The sequence below is a fragment of the Sebastes fasciatus genome, chromosome 16 (assembly GCF_043250625.1).
Source record: "Sebastes fasciatus isolate fSebFas1 chromosome 16, fSebFas1.pri, whole genome shotgun sequence".
Lineage (NCBI taxonomy): Eukaryota > Metazoa > Chordata > Actinopteri > Perciformes > Sebastidae > Sebastes > Sebastes fasciatus.
The window spans coordinates 6,221,562-6,241,002 of NC_133810.1; the positions used below are offsets into that span (position 1 = coordinate 6,221,562).

General features: G+C 36.9%; 2 protein-coding genes across 4 annotated transcripts in view; one reads left to right on the forward strand and one right to left on the reverse strand.

Annotated features, from left to right (window-relative positions):
* Nucleotides 1–70: 70 nt before the first annotated feature.
* On the forward strand, nucleotides 71–12,919 carry gdpd4b (glycerophosphodiester phosphodiesterase domain containing 4b). 2 transcript variants are annotated; one of them, XM_074611299.1, is made up of 18 exons: nucleotides 71–235; nucleotides 1,315–1,408; nucleotides 1,553–1,570; nucleotides 2,750–2,970; nucleotides 3,387–3,490; nucleotides 4,637–4,730; nucleotides 5,401–5,460; nucleotides 6,120–6,218; nucleotides 6,333–6,426; nucleotides 6,678–6,823; nucleotides 7,552–7,634; nucleotides 8,144–8,294; nucleotides 8,517–8,741; nucleotides 9,256–9,413; nucleotides 9,497–9,644; nucleotides 10,679–10,761; nucleotides 11,087–11,166; nucleotides 12,683–12,919. In XM_074611299.1, the coding sequence occupies exons 4-18, from the start codon at nucleotides 2,797–2,799 to the stop codon at nucleotides 12,763–12,765; spliced, it is 1,782 nt and encodes a 593-aa protein (XP_074467400.1). In that variant the 5' UTR covers nucleotides 71–235; nucleotides 1,315–1,408; nucleotides 1,553–1,570; nucleotides 2,750–2,796; the 3' UTR covers nucleotides 12,766–12,919. The 2 variants fall into 2 exon arrangements, with proteins under 2 accessions (XP_074467400.1, XP_074467399.1); XM_074611298.1 differs by lacking the exon at nucleotides 1,315–1,408.
* A 1,715-nt stretch (nucleotides 12,920–14,634) lies between these two features.
* The window catches only part of myo7ab (myosin VIIAb), a 35,762-nt gene continuing 30,955 nt past the window's right edge, over nucleotides 14,635–19,441 (reverse strand). For both annotated transcript variants that reach the window (XM_074610597.1, XM_074610596.1), the window contains 10 exons: nucleotides 19,285–19,440; nucleotides 19,082–19,187; nucleotides 18,008–18,121; nucleotides 17,690–17,777; nucleotides 17,476–17,582; nucleotides 17,032–17,217; nucleotides 16,157–16,273; nucleotides 15,564–15,647; nucleotides 15,164–15,283; nucleotides 14,635–14,913 (listed from right to left, as the gene is read on the reverse strand). In XM_074610597.1, the coding sequence (XP_074466698.1) occupies nucleotides 14,824–14,913; nucleotides 15,164–15,283; nucleotides 15,564–15,647; nucleotides 16,157–16,273; nucleotides 17,032–17,217; nucleotides 17,476–17,582; nucleotides 17,690–17,777; nucleotides 18,008–18,121; nucleotides 19,082–19,187; nucleotides 19,285–19,440 (1,168 nt within the window). In that variant the 3' untranslated portion in view covers nucleotides 14,635–14,823. The remainder of the gene's footprint in view (nucleotides 14,914–15,163; nucleotides 15,284–15,563; nucleotides 15,648–16,156; nucleotides 16,274–17,031; nucleotides 17,218–17,475; nucleotides 17,583–17,689; nucleotides 17,778–18,007; nucleotides 18,122–19,081; nucleotides 19,188–19,284; nucleotide 19,441) is intronic.

Below are 19,441 nucleotides of genomic sequence, written 5' to 3' on the forward strand. Positions count from 1 at the left end.
CTGTGCAATACCTCATTATAATTTGCCATATAAAGTGGAAAATAAAAGACTGTTGTTTATATTTTGAAGGCAAAGTATGTTGCTTCCGCTACCCATGTGGCTAGCTTGACTGAACCGTCTCATCCAAGCCGAGGCCACCCGCTCCGCATCGGGTAGCCGAGGAAGAACAGCGCACTGCGGCTACTTTTCTGCCGTTTACCGAGGGGTCAGAACCGACCTGGAGGATTACCCGAGGGTAGGATAACTGAGGCTACGTGTTGATATTATATCATATAAAAATACTTGTTGAATGACGGTCTGCTTCATGCTTAGCTGTAAACAGGTTTCTTTTATGTTGAGTGCATCACCAGACTTCATTATAAAAATGGGTGATTTTGTTTTTAATCGTGCTTTCTGGCCAATGTGCATAGCTGATTACATAATATTAACTGTTTTTATGAATGATAAGGATGCACGCTTTAATTCGGCTCACATAAAACACATGAATAAACATGCAAACCAGCTCTTCACATTGAGATTACAATTAGATGAAAGAGCTTGACGAGCATAGTGTGCAGAATTTGCCATCATAACGACAATATGTTCATCTTAAATTCTGTTCTGCTTATGCCGATAACCAAAGCAACTTTGAAATGTTAGATTATTGAATAGACTTTGGCAATTGACAGCTTTGTTTTTTTCTCAGACTGCAAACAGTGCTGTTATACATTAATAAAGTGTATTATTGCTGCTTTATCACAGACCTTTTAATGTAAACACAACAGGTTTGTTGGTGTAAATCAAGAGTTGCAACCATGGCATGCAGAGCACAAATACTAGTAATACATTTATGCTTTAAAACAAACTTGTCTACATACTTTATTTCAGTAGACCTATAATATTGTGTATGCATGCACTATATTTAAGTGAATTGCAATCAAAGTATAAGTTTAATCCTACCAAAGCAACTTTGAAATGTTAGATTATTGAATAGACTTTGACCATCGACAACTTCTCAGACTGCAAACAGTGCTGTTATACAGTAATAAAAGTATATTATTGCTGCTTTATCACAGATCTTTTAATGTAAGCACAACAGGTTTGTTGGTGTAAATCAGTGTTTAAAATCTTTCACAACAGTTGCAACAATTGGCAGGCAGAGCACAAATACTAGTAATCCATTTATGCTTTAAACAAACTTGTCTGCATACTTTATTTCAGTAGACCTCTAATATTGTGTCTGCACTATATTTAAGTGAATTGCAATCAAAGTATAAGTTTAATCCTCACTAAAAGGATGATAACAATCAGCTGAGCTGCCCTTTTTTTCTCCAGCAAAGATAACGACTCAAAAGAAAAACACTGGTGTTTCACAAGAGGTGCCATATGTGAAGAAACTTGAGGGTTAAGGACAAAACAAACCAATGAGGTCAGGGCCAATCTGAGACTTTACTTCTCTGGGAACTGCAACTCTGCAGTTAGGACGATATTTTCTATTGATTTCCTGCCCCAAAAGAACAAAAACAATTCATAACAATAGTCTACATAACTGCGTTTTGCTTTGTTTCAACAGATTTCCTCCTGAGACTTGGTACGTTTGAAAACATGCTCACCATACTCTGGTGTTTTCATTCTATTTTGCTGTTTGTGCAATACTGTTGTGGTATGATTTTTATCGAGCTATGCTTTGATTAATTTACTTATATTATTTCTTATTTATGTCTGGGATTTTATCTGATCATTCCTGTGTTTTATTTTATTAACTTATTTATTTTTTCAATATTATATTTATTGTTTTTTTTTGTTCATTTTGAAACAACAGAAAAAACATTCACAAAAGTCCCCAATAATAACATTCTCGGTACAAAGAAACTTAACAAACCTAATATTAATGTAAAATAAGCCAGTATAGATACAGGAAAAACATAGTATATACAAAAAAATAGATAAATAAGTATTCCTGTGTTTTATTTAATCTTTTTAAAGCAATTTTGTTTTTTTGTTTTTAAATGTGTTCTTTAAATAAACATGACTTGACTTTTAAAAAAGGTAATTTAAGATTGTAGGCCTAGTTTTTATTATGGTCCAAGTCTGCACAGAAGCTGTCATAATTCAAGTAAATGTACTTATTTTTAACTTTTATTCTGTATCAAAGTGTCATATATAGTATTCATATCATTTACTTAAGTAAAAGTACCAATACCACACTAAAATACTGCATTTAATAATGTTATTTAAGTAAAAATATAAACGGAAAATAATCAGGAAAATACTTAAAGTAAAAGTATTTAATGCAGAAAAATGTCTCCTCCGACTGTTAAACTATTAAATATTATATCATTAGATTATTATTACCCATGCACTAATGTAAAAGCAGGACTTTACGGTTGTATTGAGGTGGAGCTAATTTTTAATTATTAAGTAATAATTATTTTTCATTATGGATTAATCTGATTATTTTCTGTCAATCTGATTGATTGTAATCTGATTAATCAACTAATCGTTTAAGATGTACTTGTATTTACTTTGGAGTAGTTTGATTTATGACAAAACATATTTTATAAAGATCTTTATATGTTTTGTATGCAAAAATATTATTTTGTAAAGTAACTAAAGCTGTCAGATAAATGTATAATATTTCCCTCTGAGCTGTTGTGGAAGTACTTCAAATTTGTAACTAAGTACTTGAGTAACTGTACTTAGTTACATTACAGCACTGGGAGTACTGTGGTGGTATTTCATTAGACTGGTTGTGTTTCTGTGTTTTCAGGTGTGTGTGACATCAGGATGGAAGGTATGTCAGAGTGTGTGTGAGCTATGGCATCCACGTTATCCCAGCTGCAGTTCGGCCAGCTGCGTGGTCTTCGTGCCAAAGTGCTGAGGCGCTACGAGCACCGGCCTTTAGTGGCGTGTCTGTCGGGTCTGTACGGCTGCCGATGGAGACGCTACGATAGGAGCTGCATCCGGCCGGGAGACTGCTGCTGCAACAAGGTCAGACAACCAGAGGTGCACCGGCCACATCTGGTCAAGTTGGTTGGTTACACTTTAGTGCAGACTTAATGAATCCTACACTGGTTGGTTTAAGAGACTGTGATTTCTTTCCCACAGTTTGTGAAGTTCAGCACCTTTACATCAGGTTAACTATCAATTTCAAATCGCCAAGTAGAAACAGACAACAATTAAATACAACTTTAAAAGCTCATATTGCTTTTGAACTGATGCTGTGTTGAACGACACACACTAAGACCAGAGCTTTTTTACAACTAAAGAGATTTCCTGTTTGAATACCTCTCTCTCCATAGCGTCAAAGATCAGTCATACATCTCCATTGAAAAAGGCAATAAATGGGAAAGAAACATATGCTGTTTCAACTTGTGTTTCATGTTTTTTGTCCCTGCTGTCGACAGCTGGAAGGTGTCAGCTTTGCTCTGCTTGTGGTGGCTTTCTGCTTAACGCTGGTGTTTCTCTACTTCTGGGGTCAAGCAAAGAACGACTACAATGACTTTGACTGGTGGGTTGAGCAATGGTGTCATAAATGAACATAAAATACGTGTGGATTGCATGTGTTATCACTGTACACTTAACATTTGGTGCAGCCGGTGTGGAGGTATTAACCTGCTGTAGGTTTCTTATTAACCTTCTATTCATCCTACTCTCTGGGCCACCTGCACAGTTTTTCTATGCTTTATACTAACTGGCTCCAGATTTGTGGTTTTATGTTTTTTTCAATTAGGATTTTTATTGTTTCCTTCAAAGACATCAAAAAAGGCAGTTCAATGAATCAGAAGAATCAGAATCAGAAAGGTGTTTATTGCCAGGTGTAAGAGGTATACACTAGGAATTTTCTTTGGTTTTTGTTGGTGCAAGTCAGACAGTATAATAACAAAGAAATAGATAAAACGTTAGAATAAAATAAGAATAAAAATGTACAATTTACAAAATAAGCTATAATATGTGTTTTACAGATGAATATTTACAAATGTTTTTTTATAAATAAATAAAAAAGTAAAATAAATAATTAAGTAAAATAATGATAAATAAATAAATAAATGAATAAAATTAAATATATTAAATAAATAAATAAAATTAAAATAATACAAAATTAAAATAATTAAATAATGATAAATAAATGAATAAAATGAAATATATTAAATAAATAAATACAATTAAAATAATGATAAATAAATAAATAGAATACACAACATGCATGAAGAAGCACACAATTGAGACAATTAAAGTGTAAAAATAGAATTTGACACAGAGACCGTCTTCAAGATTCAAGAAGAACACATTTTCAATTAAGTTAGCACAAAGCAGTTAAAACACAGTAAACCTGAAGCTCGTGGGGCCATTTCCTGTTTGCCCTGTTGGTAATCCAACCTTAGATATAATATTATATGCCTTGTATTAGGTAGCGATAGCGGAGAGACGATAGGAAACGAGAGAGACAAAGATCCCCAGCTGGACTCAAACTGGGGGGCGTTGTGATTAATGGTCATGTCATTATTAAACAGTTGATCAATGAGATAATCTCCAAAGATGTCTATCTCTCTCTGCACATACTGGATTTCAGACTGTGTATCTACCTTCTATAGTTGCATCCTGGTTTAAATCAACAACTGTTTCTCTGTTATTTACTCGTGGGCTGAATGTGCAGGTTTAACTTTGGGAATCTGGGCTTCTGGTTTCCTTGGTCTGTGGTGCTGCTGGTCATCGCTGCAGGCTTCTTCACCTACGTCACTGTACTCATGGTGAGCCGAAAAGTCAACACTGAGGGTCTAACTTGTTTTTTTCGTAACTTGTTTGTCACTGTCGTCCGTGTTGTTTGATTTAGTATTTACTACACTGTTCTGGTGTGTACATTGCAGTTTCTATGGAGTGTAAAGCCTCACATTTAAAGACCGTTAAAGGGATAGTTTAGATGTTTTGAATTAGGGTTGTATGAGGTACTTATCCATACTCAGTGTATTACCTACAGTAGTCTGAGTTTGGAGAAGCAAAGTAATGTACTGCTGTGGACGGGGGCAGCAGCAAAACTTATTTTAGACACCTAAAAAAAATCAATATCAAGGAATGGAATTGGGAAATAGCTTAAGACTGGAAGTAGGGGGAAACAGCTGGTTACCAACACCTCCAATGTAAAAAGGGAGTTACATTCTCAAACCTCAATAAGTATTACACTAGACATGAGAGTGGAATCAATTTCCTGAACATAACTCCCCTGCAAGGACGCAAACAAATCCTCGAATGTCAAACTATTCCTCTAAACAAGATACAGATGTTTACTAAACACATTCCTGTATCTCTGTATGTACTGCGATGTAACGGTCGGTCTGTGTATACTGCTGATGTTATACTGCGACTGTACAGTTCATCACCCATCAGATTTAATGTATGTTTGTGTCTTATTCCTCTGTGCAGCTGCTGGCGGTGTGCTTGTTGTCAGAAGGCCAGAAGCTTTATTTACATTGGAGTCACAAGGTAACGTCTCTCCGTCTCTCGCACACTCAGTTTTAATATATACTCAGTGTATTTATTTAGAGGAACAGTTTTGTAGCATTTCAGGGGATCTATTAGCAGAAATGGATTATAATAGTCATCACTATGTTTTCTTTGGTGTATCTGAAAAATAAAGACAGTTGTGTTTTCGTTAGCTTAGAATGAGCTCTTCATATCTACATAGGGAGCGGGTCCTCTTCACGGAGTCTGCCGTGTTTCTACAGTACAATAGCCCCGAACGAACAAACCAAACACTGGCTCTAGAGAGAGCCTTTCACATTTTACGTTACCTAAAGGCCACCGTAGTTCTCCGACATGCTTGTGAAACTGCGGTATCGTGAGCCGCAGTGTTAAACCGTGATAACGCCAGCTGCCGTCTGACTTCCATTGCTCCTAAAGTAGTAGTAGTAGTAGTTGTTATCGTGTACGGCGTTACCATGGTTTTGCACTCGGCGGCTCACGTTTTTACTGCAGTCTTGGAGAGGGAGGAGTGAGCGGAGGGGTACTCGGTTGGTTGCAATCTGCAACCACACCACTAGATGCCGCCAAATCATACACACTGTACCTTTTTAAGTAACTTTAATTAACGCACATCATGACTGCAAACATTTGTGGAAGGATGACATGCTTGTTTTTGTCAGATTGGGATCCTGGTGAGTCTGACTTTCTCCATCGCAGCCACCGCCGTCTTATCTGACCTGTGGAGTAAAGAGTGGACGACTTTACTGCTTTCCTTCCAGGTGACCCTCTTCCTCCTCCTCCCCATCATCCCTCACCCTCCCCATCATCCCTCACCTTCGCTCTGTGTGTTTTCCTCTCCTGATACTAGGCCTTGTTTTTCATCCTGTCTACAGGTAACTGCGCCTTACTTACATGTGGGTGGAGTCTTAATGATGACGGCGCTGGCTTGGCCGATAGCTTTGCACGTCTTTCGCATGAACAGCAGAGGTGAGGCGCACAGTTTGTGTCATTTTGTCAAGAAAATGAAAAACATATTTACCAAAATGCTGAACTATTCCCTTAAGAATTAAAAAAATAATGAACCAGTTTCACTTGTTTTTTAATTGTTTTGAGAATAATCATCAAGCTAATAAAAGTATCTTGAAATAACACGGACCATCCCACAACATCAAGATAATGTCACTTGATTTGAACAAGAAAATCCACGTTGGAATCAGGAGTCTGTGTTTGTGTTTCAGTAAGGCGGGGCCTGATCATGGGGGTGTACCTGTCCATCCTGTCTGCCCTCTACCTGGTGCCCCTCGGTTTGTATTCTCCTTGTATCAAAGAGGACGGCACCCTGGGACCCGCACCGGCCCGCATCGGCCACAGAGGAGCTCCCATGGTGAGCAGGAACAGCTCCGGGGCTAACTCCCTTCACTTTAATCAGCAGGTTGTGAGCAAGACACGGGAGCTTAGCTTGGGTCTTGAGGAGTTGTAGCATTTATTCACCGACGAATAAACTGTACACACACTGCACTCTCGCTAACGTTACGGGGCGCCGGGCTTGCAATACACTTGCAGACAGAAACCCATCTCGTCTCGTCTCGTCATCCCAAAAAACTCATGAACCTTCTAGTAAACAAACACAACATATCAACGGCTCTACTGAATTGTGATCTCCTTCATGTTGCCGGCCTCGGCTCACTGCCTGTCAGACACTAGTGGCTCCGTTAGTCCGTTTACAAACAAACATAATATTATGTTAATCACGTTGTCATATTGCTTATTACTAATGCAATTCAAGCTGGATTTAGCGGCGTGACGCCGTCGGCACAGGTTGCTGATGTCGGCTACTTTTTAATTTGCCAGAATGTATCATAATGACAAATGCTGATTCAGCCGGTTTGCATAAAATCCCATGCAAAGCAGTGTGATACTAAATATTTTCAGGGATCCTGTTTGGACCTGGTGTTTTGAAACACATCACATCCTTCCTGTCCCAGTTCATTTCCTGTTGTAGTGTATGTGAATGACATAAGTTGACAGGAAGTAAACATGGACCCGAGCTGTTGCCTAGCAACGCAATTCCATTGAAACTGTCTATTGATTATCATGAATCATGTGTAACAGCTTGCTCCAGAAAACACAATGATGTCGTTTGAGAAGGCCGTGCAAGCAGGGAGTGGAGGTCTGGAGACGGATGTCACTATCAGGTCAGTCAGCAGCTAAAAATATATGTTAATTGTCATTAATCGATACTATACTGGTCGTCTACAGGTAGACAGTGAATCAAACTTTTTCATTGGATTGTATATAATAAAGTAGAATAAAGTGGTGTGCAAATGTGCAGTTTAAAACATATTTAAGATTGGTGCAAATTCTGTCACAATGACGATGTTGTCGTACTTGTATTTAGCAGTAATGTTTATGTTCACCATCTTAGTTTAGCGTGGGAAATTGGTCCAGTATTGAGGGAGAGCGCTGTAGACGGCAGGCGCTAAACTGGCTCTTTCTCCGGTACAAAAAGTCCATGTACTATGCAGTTGGAACGCACTACATACTCAATTTTACATCCTACTTATGTATGTATGAATAGTAGTTTAGTGTGCAGTATGGAACTGACCCTGAGACTTGGTTCATTATTACAAATATTAAATATCCGGTTAAGATTTCTGTCATTTTTACAACACTAATTAATGCTGTCGTCATGTCATGGTTGTAGCGTTGATGGGGTGCCCTTCCTGATGCATGACAACACCCTGCGACGGACCACCAACGTCCACCAGGTTTTCCCCAAGCGGGCCGACGACCTGGCTGCCATGTTCACGTGGGCCGAGCTGGAGAGCCTGAACGCCGGGGCCTGGTTCCTCTCTGTGAGTCACACACCGTAGAGAATATACGGCAGTATAGTAGTAGTTAATCGAATTAGGAAGCATTGGTTGTTATCAACAAATTGGCAGGTGTGTTTACAGATGACAGTTAATTCCTCATCACAACAACAACCTGGACTACAAAACCAGCTGGCAGCTGAAGAACATATTGGCCTGCATGTTATGTCACAGTATTAATTAGGTATTGATGGTTGTACCTTCCAGCACAATCCGTTCGGTACAGCTGGCTCTCTGGGAGCGGAGGACCGACTGCAGGCAGGAAAGCAGTCAGTCTGCAGCCTGCATGCTTTCCTCCAGCTGGCTGCTCAGAGAGACCAACTGGTGATCTTTGACCTCTACCGGCCACCAATAGGTCACCCGTACAGAGATACCTGGATCCAACGCACGCTGGATGTCATCCAGAACGAGTCCTCCATTCACTCCTCGCAGGTGAGTACGTCCTCCTTTATTCCAGTTTATGATGCTCCACCAAATGGATGTTAAAATCAAGCAAAATAATGACAAAGTAGAAACATTAGATCTCACAGATGAGTGGGCCAGCTGTCTGCAGGCTGTGTTACCATCACATTAAAGTCACAGAGCTCAACATCTGTTTCTCAAAGACTCGTCAAACCATCTGGATGACAAAATATTCGGTCCACTGCACAATTTAAAAAAGAAAAAGAAAATCAAATGATGATGCAAGAACAGTGTGATGAACTTGCAGAGAATGATCAGCTGAATCTGCAGCTCCTCTTGGCTTTACGAACCTTTATAGTGACTTTCAGCTCATTATTTAACTGTCGGGCCCGCAACTATAGGATAAGATAAAAATTATCCCTAGGGAAATTGCTGTGCAGCGTTTGCAATACAAAGTGGGAAGAGTGTAAATATAAAAGTCTAAGATGAAGAAGGTGCAAATCCAAAAATACATACAATGCCTTACTCTCTCTTACTTCTCTAGGTGCTGTGGTTGCCATCAGATCTGCGCGCTCTAGTCCATGAAATCGATCCCGAGCTCCAGCAGACATCAGGCAGTCGCCTCCCTCTAGAGGTGCTCCAGAGCAACCACATCGTCAAACTCAACCTGCACTACAGCTCCATGTCCACCAAGCTCACCAGGTAGGTGTGTGTGTGTGTATGAAAGATGACCCTGGGTATTTTGTAACAAACATTATAACACTTTTCTCCTCACTTGTGTGCAGTGAGTACGCTGCAGTGAACATCACCACCAACCTGTATGTGATCAGCCAGCCGTGGCTCTTCTCTCTGGCCTGGTGTACTGGAGTCCAGTCGGTCACCACCAATGCTCCCCAGCTCCTCAACACCATGAGCTCCCCTCTCTTCCTCATGGTAACTCTTCAAGTAGTAGTATTTCCATTTTGTGCAACTGTTTACTTCTACTCCCTTTCATCTCAGAGGACAAAACTGTACGTTTTCATCCCCTTCCTGTCCAGTGAAAACCAACGTATCTCCAGATGTGTTGATGTTGAATGTTTGTGATAAACTGAAGGATGAAGTGTTCCTTTATGTGTTGAGAAAATCCTCAACATTAATGCAGCAGTAATATTAATCCAGAAACATCAGATATAATAGTAGAACACTGACAGCTAAATAAACTGTCATATATACACAACAGCAGTGGTGGAAGAAGTATTAAGATCCTTTACTTATGTAAAAGTACTAATACCACACTTAGGGCTGCAACTCATGATTATTTTCATTGTATATTAATCTGTCGATTATTTTTTTTTAATTAATCGATTAGTTTGGTCTATCAAATGTCAGAAAATGGTGGAAAATGTGTCCTCAAATGTCTTGTTTTGTCCACAACTCAAAGATATTCAGTTTACTGTCATAGAGGAGTAAAGAAACCAGAAAATATTCACATTTAAAAAGCTGAAATCAGAGAATTTAGACTTTTTTTTCTTAAAAAAATTACTCAAACCGATTAATCGATTATCAAAATAGTTGCCGATTAATTTAATAGTTGACAACTAATTGATTAGTTGTTGCAGCTCTAACCACTCTGTGAAAAAAATACTATTATTAAAGTCCGTAAGTAAAAGTATATAAGTATAATCAGTACAATGCAGTTAAAGTACTTCAAGCAAAAGCACTCGTTGTGCAGTAAAATGCTCCCTGTCAGTGTTTTACTATTATATATCTGATGTTTTCTGGATTGATATTACTGCTGCATTAATGTTATCTTTATGAAGAGAATTTAAACTTAAGAGTAAAGAGACTCAAAATGATGTATTGTAAGATGTAAGTACAATAAGTAGGTCTTTTTAAAGGACACAAAAAGTACACTATGTACACACACATGTAAACAATGTCTACGTTTGAAACACTGACCTTCCTTTTTATTTCTGTCTGTCTCTCAGAGTCCAGACGAATACAACCTGATGTGGATTCTCACTGACCTGATGTCCCTCGCACTGATCGTCATCATCTTCATCTTTCACTGGTGAATATCACACGCTCAGTTAAAAACTGACAGCTAATAAGCAGCAGGGATGTAGGAAGTACTCAGATCCTTTACTTAAGTATAATCAGGAAAATGTACTTAAAAGTAGAAAAATGTCCCGTGTGACTGTTGCAATATTATATATTATATCAGTAGATTATTAGTACTCATTCATTCTCTATTAATCTGCTGATTTATTTTCAGCAGAAGTGTAAAGTAGCATGAAAAGACTAAAGTACAAGTACCTCAAATTTGTACTTAAGTACAGTACTTGTATACTGTAGATGTTCTTAGTTACATTCAGTCATGTTTTGTTTGCTGGCAGGTGGCGAGAGCGAGGACTGGCTTTCTGCTCGGGCAGCAAAATCACGCTGGACAACGGCACTTACAGCAAGTTCAGAACAGGTAAGCTACTGTAAAGAAATGTGATGAAAGGTGGAATCAAAGAGGTTCATCCTTGTGATATTTTGGCTTTTTTTTTAATTTAGTCTCTTTCTTTACTTATTTCATAACAACGCACTAGGTTTTTCAGCATCTATTCCGCTGTTCTTTTTAAAAAAAAATGTATTGGTGTATAACAAAACAGCGGTGACTTTGTAGGTGGTACAACAATAAGAACAGGAGAAATACCCAAGAAAAGACTAAAAAAAAAGATGATGTTCAGAGCTTTACTATGTATTTTTTCGACATACTATACTACGACTTCTTTTTTTGACATACTATACTATGACTTTTTTCGACATACTATACTATGACTTTTTTTTACGAGAATTTTTTTTTGTTTTTAATTATTTGACATACTATACTATGACTTTTTTTATGAAATTTCTTTTTTTTACGAAATTTTATATAGTATGTCAGAAATTTTTGAAAAAAATCATAGTATAGTATGTCAAATAATGTTGTACAAAAAATTTATTCCGTAAAAAAGTCATAGTATAGTATGTCGAAAAATGTTGTAAAAAAAAAAAAAATCTCATAAAAAAGTCATAGTATAGTATGTCGACAAATTTTATAAACAAAAGTCATAGTATAGTATGTCGAAAATTGTCATGAATAAAAGTCATAGTATAGAATGTCGACAAATTTTATAAACAAAAGTCATAGTATAGTATGTCGGAAATTTTCGTAAAAAAAAAAAAAGTCACACTGTAGTATGTCAAAATATGTCATGAAAAAAAAGAATTTCGTAAAAAAGTCATAGCATAGTGTGTCGGAAATTTTAATGAAAAAAAAAGTCATAGTATAGTACATTGAAAAATAAGTAAAAAATGACATATTAATAAATGTATGTGTTAAAATGTCATGAAAAAAAGTCCTAGTCTAGTATGTCGAAAAATGTAGAGGTAGAGGGAGAAAGAGAGAGGCAAAGAGAGGTAGAGAGAGATGTAGAGAAAGACATAAAGAAGTAAAGAAGTAGAGAGAGATGTAGCAAGAGAAAAAGAGGTAGAGAGAGGGGTAGCGAGAGATGTAGAGAGAGGTAGAGTCACAGTATAGTAAGTCATAAAAACTCAGAGTATGGTATGTCATTAAAAAGTCACAGTATAGTATGTTGAACATCTTTTACCTTTTTTTATTACATACTATATTCTGACATTTTTGATGACTTTTTCACACCACCCTAGCGGGCTTTGAGAAAGTGTGATGGGCATTTTATTTACCAAACAATCAAAAAAATAATCAGCAGGCTTATTGATAATTAAAACCTTAAATTATGTAAGATAGTAAGTCGATGTCTGCTGCTACATCTATTGAATGGAAATTTATTTTACACCACTATATACAGTACATTCCTTATTTCTTAGTACTATTTATTCCAAATTTGCTGTAGTCATGCTTTCAGCTGTCCATTACTGTCGTGATCCGACTAAAAACAAACATTTAGTTAATCCTCACCTTTCTGTGTCTGACCTCGTTACAGAGATGAGTGATATATGGTCCGTCTCCAGCATCAACTCCCAAGCAGAGAGGACGCCCAACCTGGCAACCGTGACTGAGCACTAGCCTCTGAGAGGAGCCAACCTGGCAACCATGAGGACCCCCATCCCCACCCAATACTGCCAACCTGTAAGATCTCAGCATAACACACTGTCAAGTGCACTTTGTTTTAATGAAATAAAGTGACGGTTACATTTCATCACCTCGTTAGTTGCTGTTTTATGACACAAATCAAGTCAGGTCGAATGTTTAAAGGTGCACTGTACGATATCCAGCGCATTAATATATCATCAACAACTATTAACCTCTATAAGATATAGAGGAGTAATGTCCCTTATTATAGATACTGTAAATAAATATTCAGTAGATTCTTACCATACCGTTAAACATCGATATCGGCCCACAATTTTGCAATCGGTGCATCCTTATAAACTTAACTTGAATAGGTATGTTGTGTCCCCCCAATAAAATCGCCACATATAGACAGTATAAACCGCATTGTAAGAGCCAATTAAAAGATTTTCAGACATTACTTGTGCTCCTAAAATCTAAAAATCACAGTTAAAGCAGTGCAACTCATATTTAAGAGTCACAAACCTCTCTGTACTCTTTTGCAAAATATCATTTATTCATGTCTACATCAGGATATATGGTCACATGGTCCAAAAACAGCGTTATGATTATAATGCTTAATAAAAATCAACTCTAATGGTTCGTACATTTAGAAAAAAAAGACACCATCTACAGTCTGTGTTTACTAAAATAGTCTAACTACTGTGGCACACAGATGGTCTGTTTCCTTGCACATACATGACTAAACAATGCAATAAAAAGATGGGTTATATTTAAATAAGTTTAGATCCGTAGATCTGAAGGGGTCATTAGTTAGATGATAGGTTAACCTTTGGTCTATAGTTTAAGATTCAAAAAGGGACTCTATATTTGATGCCGGTTTGGTAAACGTTAACAACTCTGAGCATAAATAAGGATGAAATGAAGCTACTTCACAAGACAAACACAAATTAACTAGTATACTTCTGTTTCTGTTTTCAGGTAATTTTTTCAAGTGAGATCAGATTTTCATTCACATTTTGTTTTTGTAAAATCAAGCAAGAAGCTAGATTACCGTTTTCTTATCTTGACACCGATGCCGGCATTTGAGAAAAAATTCTGTCTCAAAAAGTCTAAATAGTCAAACAGCACAGAGAAAATAAACTGAGAAACCTCACTAATAATAATAATAATAATAATAATATGACATGCACTACCGTTCAAAAGTTTGGAATCAGCTGTTATATTGATTTCTTTCCCCCAATAATTACTATTTTAACAGATTAAAACTGTATAATTCAGACACCAAATGTATTATTTACATTCATTTTGGCCGCAAAAGAATTAAATTATATATTGGGCACTTGACACTGAAACGCTCAACATTTTTGTTTCCTTTCGGCTGGAGCCACGGCAACAGACTACTAGACCCAATCAAGCTTTTGTGGCAGCAGATTACAAACTTTTGAACGGTGTGTTTACAACACAGCAGATAAGACGACCAGCAGTTTACAGAGATTATAATTCTTATAGAAAGCCATCCACATTGCAGCGTTACAGGTGGGAAAAGGTCATTTAAAGGCAGTAGGTGAGTTTTTAAGACAGGGCCGATACATAATAACATAAATGAAAATGTTGGCATTACAGCGTCACAGTTAACCACCAAATGAACTGCCTTAAAGGAACAGTGTGTAACATTTAGTGGGATCTATCGGCAGGAATGGGATATCATATTAATAAGTATATTTTCTTTAGTTTATAATCGTAGTAGCCCAGAACGGACAAACCAAACTGGCTCTAAAGAGAGACATTCATGTTTTCACATCAGCCATCGTCGTTTTCCTGCACGCTTGGCACACGGGAGAAGTTTCAGTTGGTTGCAATCTGCAACCTCACCACTAGATGCCGCCAAACCCTACACACTGCACCTTTAATAACCACTTTGTGGGACAATTCATACAGTTCTATATGATAATAAGTGCTTTTTGTTTACATGTATTCACACTGTGCGTGTGTGAGTGAATGTAGAAATGATTGACCGTAAAAATCGACGGTGTTTCCTGCCGCTCTGCTCTACTTGTTGCCCCGGGAGGTTCGCTGTTTGGTCATGGTCGTCAGCATCTGGCTGATGTAAGAGGTCAGGAGGTCGTCCATTTTGTAGCCCTGAGGGGTTGAAGGTCAAAGGTCAGAATCAGAAACGGGTTTATTGGCAAGTAGGTTTTCACATACAAGGAATTTGCCTTAGTAGTTTAGTTACTAAATTACTTTTTGTAGGTGTAGCTACAAACGGTGTATGAGAACAGCCTGTATATTTAAACTCTTAACATTTATTTTGACAGCTAAATGCCCTCAAACCCTTATTTTCCGGTTATTCTGACCGCTGTAGTGCATCGTGTTAAATTCAGTTTCTCACCAGTGAGGTCTCACACAGCAGCTTGCTGCCTCGGACCAGGTTTCCGATGGTGATGTGGAAGTACGTGTTGCCGCTGCTCCAGTTGGAGATCTTCGTGAAGGAGTGAGTGGTGAGGATTTCCTGCAGGAAATATAAGAAGTGAGATGAGTACACATTCCCTGTTGTTGGCAGATACAGTACAGCACTCTGTACACACTCATTCACCTAAGGAAATCAAAAGAACACAAGCTATCGTACAGTAGTAGAATGAGTAAAAGTAGCTTTTGGGTCACAGGAAACAATTCATTTAGATTATGTGTATTTTTAAATACTGTAACTTATGTAACTCAACATAAGGCACAACTTTGTTCCCAAAATGATAATTCTTGTGAACAAACTAATCTGATAAATGTGGACCAACCTTAGACTTGGGATCAATGAGACTGACTCCGTGTTTGTTGATCGCTATCAGGAGGGTTTCTGGGTAATTTGGATCCGTTGTTTGCTGCAGAAAAAAACAAAATAGAATAATTAAAAACAACTTTTCACACAGTGCTGAAAATAAATAAAAAAATATATCCATTTTATGTTACTTCATACTTTTACTCCAATACATTTATTTTAAAGCTTTAGTTACTTTGCAGATTCAGATTTTTAATAAAAAAAAAATTATCAACTAATGTGTTATTATAGATTAAGCTACCCGGAAGTATATAAAGTTCAATAATTATTACCCAATAACATATCTATATTATTCTGAAATGGGCCATTCTGCATAATGAGCACTTTTACTTTTGATACTTTACGTATATTTTGATGCTAATACTTTTGATACTTTTAAATAAAATCCTGAATGCAGGACTTTAACAATAGTTTAGAGTATTTCTACACTGAAATATTGCTTAAAGATCAAAGTACTTCTTCCACCACTAAAACAAAACAAAACAATATAACATGAAAGTATGCAACAGCTCCAAAACGTACATTTATATTCATCTTTTAAAACATCTTTACCTTCACTTCAAAAAAGGCCGAACCAAACGTGGTCCACTTGTAGATGATTTTGAGGAAGGACAGTTTGGCTTCTTCTCGAGTCTTTCCTGAGTGCTTGTTGAACAGCGACATGATGGACTGAGAGAGAGAGACACATTCATTCATTAGGTTCATCTCGGCAACACGATACACAGACGTCTTTGACACAACATCAACACTGTAATCTCTTCATATTCTGTTGATAATGTAAACTATTTTTTATGTTTTAAACTAAAATTCTGGCCAGATTTACACATTACACCTTTTAACTTAAACTACTTTTATTTTTCATATAGTATATGTGTAAATGTGTGCACCTGTGGAATGTAACTAACTACATTTACTCAAGTACAATGTTGAGGTACTTGTACTTTATGATTATTTCCATTTACTTACAGCTTTACTTTGCAGATTCAGATTAATACAAAAATATATAATAAACCAATAAATTATGATGTATAGATTAAATTACCCAGCAGTTTATAAAGTCATTAAAAATATATCCATCTTTACCAGCTGTAACATTAAAGTGATTAACACATTAATGCATCAATAATAATAATTCAATAATATATATTATTCTGAAATTGGCCATTCTGCATAATACGTACTTTTACTTTAGGTACTTTGAGTATAATTTGATGCTAATACTTTTGTACTTTTACTTAGTAAGTCAAATCTTGAATACAGGACTTTTAAATGTGAGTATGTCCACACTTTCACAAGTAAAAGTACTTCTTCCACCGCTGCTTGAATCGGACATGGAATAATCTATTTCCTCTGTGTGTGTGAGTGCTATCACTCTTGTATCTACCGTTTGTTGGACCTGATTTTACTCTCTTAATACGTCAGCTCACCCTCTTCCAGTCGTCGGGGGACAGATGTCTCATCTGGTCCTGAGGGACGAGCTCCTTCAGGATCTTGGGAATATTCAGGAAGTGGGATTTATCCTCCTCAAACTTCACCCTGTAGATCAGCGCTGCCAACTGGTACACCTCCTCTCTCGAACACTTGTGGTAGCCTCGCAGATACTTCGGCAGCTCCTGTAGAGAGAACACAGTCGCTGTTGAGATACGGTCTGTTGGCAGTAAATGGTTTTATCTAACGTTGTCCCTAAACTTACACAGACCTTTCTTAGATGTTCATATTATTTATATATCTATATTTCAGTGCAGTTTGACTCGTCATGCGTCAATATCACAAAGTAATGCAGCATTAGCATCAAGAAATAACATGAAGAAATACCTGGAAATAGCTGTGAAACTATTAACATTTGTTTATTTCTGAGAGCGCTTACTCACTTGGTAGTAGTGGAAGATGGAGTCAGCCATGGAGTCTTTTCCTGGCACGGTATTGGTCCACAGCTTCTTCATGAAGAACACCTGATACGTTAGTGAAGGCACTACACCTGCACACACAACACACGGAGGTGATGCAGATAAACAGTTATAGGAAGATAAAAATCAGAAGATACAAAGCGTACGAGCTTTAAATCAATCGTTTTGTTTTTTTTACCGTCTTTCACGTGTCTGGCTTTCTTGATCCAGTCAGTCAGGTGCCTCACGAAGTCGAAGAAGAAGTCGCCGTCGGGCACGCTGATGACCTGGAGAACCAGAAACATTTGTTTTAACCTCAGCACACGGTCCAAGATCCAGATGAAGCAACAATTTCCTGTAACGTCTCTACATGATCACTAAATAAAAACTCTTTTTAATCGCTGACAAAGATATTATATAGAGTTATAATAAATGTGCTTTCTACTGAAGAAAACTCCTGCAGTTACTAAATAGATATTTAGAATCTAAATAATCAGGCTACAGACTGTCTCTTCACCTTGTCAGTGATCTTCACAAACAGACTGAAGCCTTCGGAGGATTTGAGCACAAGACGTCCAGAGATGTTGTGACAGAAGTCTTTGGCCTTTGTGCTCGACTCCACTTCAAACACCTGAGGACACAAACAGGATGCTTATATAAGCAATATTATAGGCTTACTGCAAATATGGGTACTGATTTTTAAATTTATTTTTTTAATTATTATTATTATTGTTCAGTGAGTTTTATTTTCCATCTTATTTATTTTTATTGAAATACTATTAGCTTACTGTAAATATGGGTACTGATTTTTTTAAACTTTTGTATTATTGTTATTCAGTGGGTTTTATTTTCCATCTTATTTATTTTTTTTATTATTCAGTGGGTTTTATTTTATTTTATTTATTTATTTTTATTATTATTATTATGTAGGTTTTATTTTCCATCTTATGTTTTCTATGTCATTCTTTATATTTTTAAAATCTTTTCTTACTATTATCAAGTGTGTTTTATTTTACATCTTACTTTCCCTGTTTTTACGTTCATTCTATGTCCATTTTCATATTTCTTGTATGAAAGGAGCTATACCAATACATTTTATTATATATGAAACTAATATCAAATTATGTTATGTTCACAGTAGCAGGTTTACAGAAGGGCCATGTAGAGAATTATGTTAATAAAAATGATGAATTAGGATTGTTTTCATGATTTAGTAAATTAAAGGATTATACAGATTAATTCCAACAATTTGCCAACATTATAGGCTCATAACAATCATTCAAAACCCTTTGGATAATGTCCAATTTTTTTTTTTTTTTACATAAAAAGACTGACAATAATATAATAATAATTACAACATTTTTTAAACATACTATTCACCATAAGCTACTGGTCTTACCCGAACAATTAAGGTTTAGCTGCTAAACACATTAGTGTATTTAATTGAGCAAAAGTGCATTTTATTTATAGTGAATTCCACCAGAGGAAAAGGATATTATTTCTTCTTTTAAAAGTGACATAGTAATAATAACCAACACAAGCTCCATATATGGTATGATAATATCAATTTTGGATTTTAGTCGTCACTGACCTCGTCTGAGTCATCAGGGAAGTAAACCTTGTGGAAGATCTGAGTGGTCTTGTGCTGGATGGCCTCCACCTCCACCAGGTGAGGAGGGTACTTTCTGGATCCATTTCTACAACAAATAATAGACATGAGAGATGAACATTTGATGTAAACTGAACACAATAGATCGACGGTTTAAGAAGATCAGAAGAAAGTGTGTGTGTTACCGTAAGGCTTTCTGTAGCCGCTGCATGCAGTCTGGAGCCAGCTGGTGGTGTTTCTTGGCCTGGAGGAACTTCTGAACGTGAGGCAGCAGGACGTTACTGGGAGGAAACAAACCAGTGCAGAGCCACAGCAGCTCCCAGCCCTTCTCCTCACTAAACC